Source organism: Eleutherodactylus coqui, chromosome 4 (genome assembly GCF_035609145.1).
Source record: "Eleutherodactylus coqui strain aEleCoq1 chromosome 4, aEleCoq1.hap1, whole genome shotgun sequence".
NCBI lineage: Eukaryota > Metazoa > Chordata > Amphibia > Anura > Eleutherodactylidae > Eleutherodactylus > Eleutherodactylus coqui.
This window is the reverse complement of record NC_089840.1, coordinates 276,065,377-276,071,580: the sequence shown is the minus strand read 5'-3', so window position 1 is coordinate 276,071,580 and position 6,204 is coordinate 276,065,377. Positions and strand designations below refer to the sequence as shown.

Below are 6,204 nucleotides of genomic sequence, written 5' to 3'. Positions count from 1 at the left end.
TTTCATCACAACTTATATGTTAAATCTTTGATATCTTTTTGCATTCGTGTTTCTTGTATTACCCTTAAAGTTTCAATAAAAATCTTTTGAATACAAAACATTTCTCACATTCTCAACGTGAAAATGGCTTCTCCCCTGTGTGAATTCTCAGATGAGTAACGACAGTTGATTTATGCATAAAACATTCACCACAATCTAAACATGTAAATGATGCATAAAACATTTACCACAATCAAAACATGTAAATGGCTTTTCCCCCACATTCTGAACATAAAAATGGCTTCTTCCCTTGTGTGAATTTTCTGATTTTTAATGAGAGTTGGTTTCGGCTTAAAACATTTTCCACAATCAGGAAGATACATGTCTGATGTACAGCAAGATGTGATTAATGTTTAAAACAGTTCCCATATTCCTAACATGAATGTGGCTTCTCCTCTGTGTGTTTTTTCTAATGTTTAATAAGAACATATTTATGTGTGAAAAGATTTCCCATATTCAGAACATAAAAATATCTTCTCCCCTGTGTGAATTATCTGATGTCTCACAAGACTTGATTTTTGGTTAAAACATTTCCCACATTCTGAACATGAATATGGCTTTTCCCCTGTGTGAATTCTCTGATGTAACACAAGATATGACTTTTGGTTAAAACATTTCCCACATTCAGAACATGAATATGGCTTCTCCACTGTGTGAATTCTGTGATGTTGAACAAGATTTGATTTTTGGTTAAGACATTTCCCACATTCAGAACATGAATATGGCTTCTCCCCTGTGTGAATTATCTGATGTAAAACAAGACTTGATTTTTGGTTAAAACATTTCCCACATTCAGAAGAATGGGGCTTTTCCCTCGTGTGAATTCTCTGATGTAACACAAGATTTGATTTTAGCTTAAAACATTTCCCACATTCAGAACAAGAATGTGGCTTCTCCCCTGTGTGAATTCTCTGATGTAACACAAGACTTGATTTTTGGTTAAAACGTTTCCCACATTCAGAACATGAATATGGCTTCTCCACTGTGTGATTTCTCTGATGTAACACAAGACTTGATTTTTGGTTAAAACCTTTCCCACATTCAGAACAAAAATATGTCTTTTCCCCTGTATGAATTCTCTGATGTTTAACAAGATCTGATTTACTGTTAGAAGATTTCCCACATTCTGAACATGAATATGGCTTTTCCCCTGTATGAATTCTCTGATGTTTAACAAGATCTGATTTATTGTTAAAACATTTCCCACATTCTGAACATGAAAATGGCTTCTCCCCTGTGTGAATTCTCTGATGTAACAAAAGATTTGATTTTCGGTTAAAACATTTACCACACTCAGAACATGAATATGGCTTCTCCCCGGTGTGATTTCTCTGATGTAACACAAGATTTGATTTTTGGTTAAAACATTTCCCACATTCTGAACATGAATATGGCTTTTCCCCTGTATGAATTCTCTGATGTTTAACAAGATCTGATTTACTGTTAGAAGATTTCCCACATTCTGAACATGAATATGGCTTTTCCCCTGTATGAATTCTCTGATGTTTAACAAGATCTGATTTATTGTTAAAAGATTTCCCACATTCAGAACATGAAAATGGCTTCTCCCCTGTGTGAACTCTTTGTTGTTCAACATCTGTTCCGTAAATTTTATTTTGTTTAACATTCTTCAATGAATCAGAAGATGAAACATGTTTAGAAGGATCAGAAGATAGATTTTTGCTGTGAAGGGCTGAGGGCATATTTGGGATAATAGCCGGCTTTTCATTTGTATCTTGTATGATACCAGGATCTTCCACTTCATAATCTGTTGATATCAGATGTCCTTTGGAGTTTCTAGTTTTGTAATCTGGCAAGAATAAAATGAATTTTTAATATTTTTGAATATAACATTACAATTATACTAATAGTTTATGACATTTGCATATAAATTGTTAAAGGGTTTTCCCATTCACAGAAGCCACAATAATTTGTGGAGCACCTAATCTACTGACAGCCATCCTAAAGGACCAATTATTTTAGCCAATAAGCTTATTTGTTGTGTTTTCCCATGCGTTGACGTTTAATTAGTACATACAGCTGGAGCTCTCAGCTGCTGATCTTATCCACGGCTCATACAGCTAGTAAGGTTACAGAGCACAGAAGCTTTAAGAAGAAAGTATCACACATTATTCAGGTTGTCCTGCACTGGACAAACAGTACAGGAATTACAGAGAAGTGCAACGTGCTTTGGAGTGTTTATAAACAGATTCACCTCCTTTTTCAAGCGTGGAACTAATAGATATAAAGCCTCTTACATTAAAAGCGAACCTAGAGGATCACCGGTGCCTGCAAACTCCTCATCCAAGTAAGTGCATCCTCTATTACTTTGTAAACTTTTCACTAATCACTAGGTGAATTGTTTAATATAAATGGATGACAGAAACTCCCATGGGCGCAATGACAGATCTCAACAACTCCACGCTGAACTGTTGAACCTTGACATATTGATTTAATCTCTTCAGATGCAGAACAGGTCGGACAGTGCCGTCCTCCTTGTGAAGAGATTGGAATATAACCCCCTGCACTGTTTATGGCGAAACAGGGACAATTACAACCTTAGAGGAGAAAGTGTGTATCACATAAGCCAAAGCATTGCACTATGAAGGAGAGATCGGAATTTTGGAACTGAAGAAGCAATCTTTGGGTTTGTAGAAAACTGTATGGCATAGCTCGAATAGATAACCTTCTGAACATAGATGTCTGAGCCATGAGTGAGTTAGGTCTCCTTGAATAAAAAAAGTCATCACCCCACTCTGATTGCCTTGGTTGGGGACAGCCATACACACAGAAGATTTAGTATAGGCGGGCTTGGAGTATAGTGGCCAGGGACACCAGGACGGGCGCAGTTTGTAGGAGAGTGTTTTGTTTTGGAGCGGCAAAAGAAACAAATCTGGAGCCTCTTCTTCTGTGCAGAACCACACGTGGCTGGCTTTGTTTTCTGGTAGATGAGAACTCTTACCACAAATAGCTTTAGAAACAGTATTGGCTAGTCAACTGTCTCTCATAGGGAAATCTTCATACTCCCCAGGAACATGCCACCCCAAGGAGCATCTGCTAGGAAGCTTGGTATAGGTTGACTGGTTTTGTTGGGTGGGTGGGTGGGTTGGAAGTGGAGTAAAGAAAGTTGGCTGCAGTGGTGGTGGTAAAAAGAAAGAGGAAGGAAAAGAGGGAGGAGAGAATACTTACCTCAGTGGAGAAAATACTCACCTAACTACCATAGACAGTAGAGCTCCGAGACTCTGAGCTAAAACTGATTAGCTGGCTTCTGCAGGAGGTGTATAGCTGGGAGGAGAAACTAACACTTTTTTTTTTGCTTAGTGTACACCCTATAGTGGTAGTAGCTATACCCATGGTTTTCAACTGTGTCTCCCAATGCAAAAGTCGAGAAATAAACAGTGTTTTTTTATTAGGATTGTAAAAATCTAAAGTAAAATTAAAAAAATCTACAAATTGGTATTACCACATCCATAAAGGTCTACTTAGGTCTCCATCAGAAAAAAATAAAATAATGAAAAGCTATCAAAAAGTTTTATATGTTCCCCAAAATGGTACCAATGCAAACTACAGGTCACCCCACAAAAATCGAGCCCTCACACAGTCCTATCAATGGAAAAATGAGAGACAAAATGTAATAAAAAGCAATCAAAAAGTCGTATGTATTCTAAAATAGTACTAACAAAAACTACAAGAGGTTAATATGGATTTTTTAAAAACTGCTATTGTGTGTGGGACTGATAGTTTTAATCCTAATGTGACTTAAAAGGTCCTCTAATTTTTGTTTGAGCAGCGTATTATGAAAAAAATTCTTAACATTGTTTTTGGCTAAATAAGGCAACATTCAGCAGAAAACCCTGACAACACAGACTCTTCTCTACATGTAGTCTCACCTGGGGGGTCATCTGTAGGAATCCCCTCCTTACACGGCTGATCCCCCCTCACATGTGTCTCTGTAGCATCAATAGGGATCGGATCTTCATCCGGATTCACAAGCTGTGAAATAAATATGGTAAAAGTCATCAAACAGTTGGAGAAGTCATGTGGGAGGTTTTATATGGCCAGAAAAGGTCATTAATTAGTATGAGGAGCCGGAATGACATGACAGCAGTAGTGATCTGGGCCAAATAGCTGCAGGTCTCCTGTATAACTCCAACCTGTTGCTTCTTTATTCCAACCAGAAGTCTCCAGAACTAGAAAAGATGCAGAGATCTAATGTCTGTGGTTGGCTGTAATCCCGCCATCTCCAGCTTTCTCATTACACAATTATATATATATATATATATATATATATATATATATATATATATATATATATATATGTGTGTGTGTGTGTGTGTGTGTGTGTGTGTAAGCCCTCACTCACTCACTGACCAGTTCTCTAACTTCCCGATGTCATACAACCATGAAATTTGGGATGATCATTCTTTAGGTCCTAAATAGGAAAATCAAAGGGGTCATGGTAAGTGCACCCCTATGTAATGTAACTTCTCGGTGTCGTACAAGCGTGAAATTTGGCTCAAGCATTCTTTAGGTCCTATATGGGGAGAGTGGAAGTGGTGGCACATTCTGCAGAGGGACATTGGTACTTGCAGCCTGAGGAGAATCTAACGCTCCTCTATATGTATACATATTTTATTCCTCGGTTACTCTAAACTAACCTTGACTTCATTAAATTTTCCGTGCAAACAACATGTAAACACCTATATCAAATTAAATTGGGCATGGCCGAGCCTATCAGTTAGTATACATATAAAGGGAAAGCCCTCACTGACTAAGTAATTCTCTTACTTCCCGATGTCGCATAAACATGAAATTCGGCATGACCATTCTTTAGGTCCTAAATAGGAAACGTAAAGGAATCACAACTCAAAAATTCAATGCTAAGTGCAAATGTATTTGCACACCTGTGCAATGTACCAAATCTAATTCTCTAACTTTCCGATGTCGTACAAACATGAAATTTGGCAGGAGCATTCTTTAGGTCCTATATAGTAAAAGTATAGGGGTCAAAATTTAAAACTACAATGCTTATTGCAAAAATACTGGCACCCCTGTGTAATGTACCAAATCTAATTCTCTAACTTCATGATGTCGAACAAACAAGAAATTAGGCATGACCATTCTTTAGGTCCTAAATAGAAAAAGTAAAGGGGGTCACAACTTGAAAATGCAATGCTAAGTGCAAAAGTATTGGCACCCCTGTGTAATGTAGCAAATCTAATTCTCTAACTTCCTGCTGTCATACAAACATGAACTTTGACAGGAGCATTCTTTAGTTCCTAAATAGGGAAAGTAAAGGGGTCACAAGTCAATTATTCAATGCTAATTGCAAAGGTAAGTGCATCCCTATGTAATGTAGTTTCCTGTTGTCGTACAATCGTAAAATTTGGCGCAAGTATTCTTTAGGTCCTAAATGAGGAGAGTGTGAGGGGTGGCATATTCTGCAGAGGGACATCGGTACACACAGCCTGAGAAAAATCTAATGCTCCTCTGTGTGTATACACATTTTATTCCTCAGTTACTCTAAAGTAACCTTGACTTCATAAAATTTTCCGTGCAATATATAATTAGACTGAACACAAGACCTTGTCAGCCATCCTACTGACCAGAGAGATTTCATGAGACCTTCTCTCCATCTACCTGATCATCCTGTGAAAGAGAAGGATAGGGACACCTCTCCGCTGCTGTTCTCTTACTGGTTCTACCTGCAGAAAACACAGACAGCCACTGACTTCATTCTCTACATACCAATAATAAAGGCCGTGTGGATTTAGTCCTGTCTATTACCTGGTAATGGGGGGGACTGGTGGTCCTCCATCATGACGTCCTTGTACAGATCCTGGTGTTCTTCTAAATACTCCCACTCCTCCATGGAGAAATAGACAGTGACGTCCTGACACCTTATAGGAACCTGACAACACAATGATACTGTCATCACCCAGACACCTTAAACCCCATAGCGTTACTGAATAATGTCCCAGCATTCCCAGCAGCGTCACCTCTCCAGTCAGCAGCTCAATCATCTTGTTGGTGAGTTCTAGGATCTTCTGTTCATCGATCTCCTCCAGTATCAGGGAGTGAGGTGGAGGCCCTGTGATTGGACTAAGGGGTCTTCCCAATCTATCAGATACTGGGGCCTGACAGTCGTCACTAGAAGTCTTCTTC

At 38.5% G+C, this 6,204-nt stretch overlaps 1 protein-coding gene across 1 annotated transcript; it reads right to left on the bottom strand.

Moving 5' to 3' along the window:
- Positions 1-289: 289 nt before the first annotated feature.
- On the bottom strand, positions 290-5,946 carry LOC136624380 (zinc finger protein 345-like). Its single transcript, XM_066598347.1, has 4 exons — positions 5,827-5,946; positions 5,680-5,744; positions 3,930-4,032; positions 290-1,849 (listed from the first exon to the last, which is right to left on the bottom strand). The coding sequence occupies exons 1-4, from the start codon at positions 5,909-5,911 to the stop codon at positions 471-473; spliced, it is 1,632 nt and encodes a 543-aa protein (XP_066454444.1). The 5' UTR covers positions 5,912-5,946; the 3' UTR covers positions 290-470.
- Positions 5,947-6,204: the final 258 nt, after the last annotated feature.

What these genes read in the sequence shown, in the direction of transcription:
- LOC136624380 (XM_066598347.1), bottom strand. Translation starts at nt 5,911, where the DNA reads ATGGAGGAGTGGGAGTATTTAGAAGAACACCAGGATCTGTACAAGGAC. An exon ending in CTCTTTCACAGGATGATCAG is followed by an intron (nt 4,033 to 5,679) that starts GTAGATGGAGAG and finishes TTTATTTCACAG; the next exon opens with CTTGTGAATCCGGATGAAGA. An exon ending in TCCTACAGATGACCCCCCAG is followed by an intron (nt 1,850 to 3,929) that starts GTGAGACTACAT and finishes TATTCTTGCCAG; the next exon opens with ATTACAAAACTAGAAACTCC.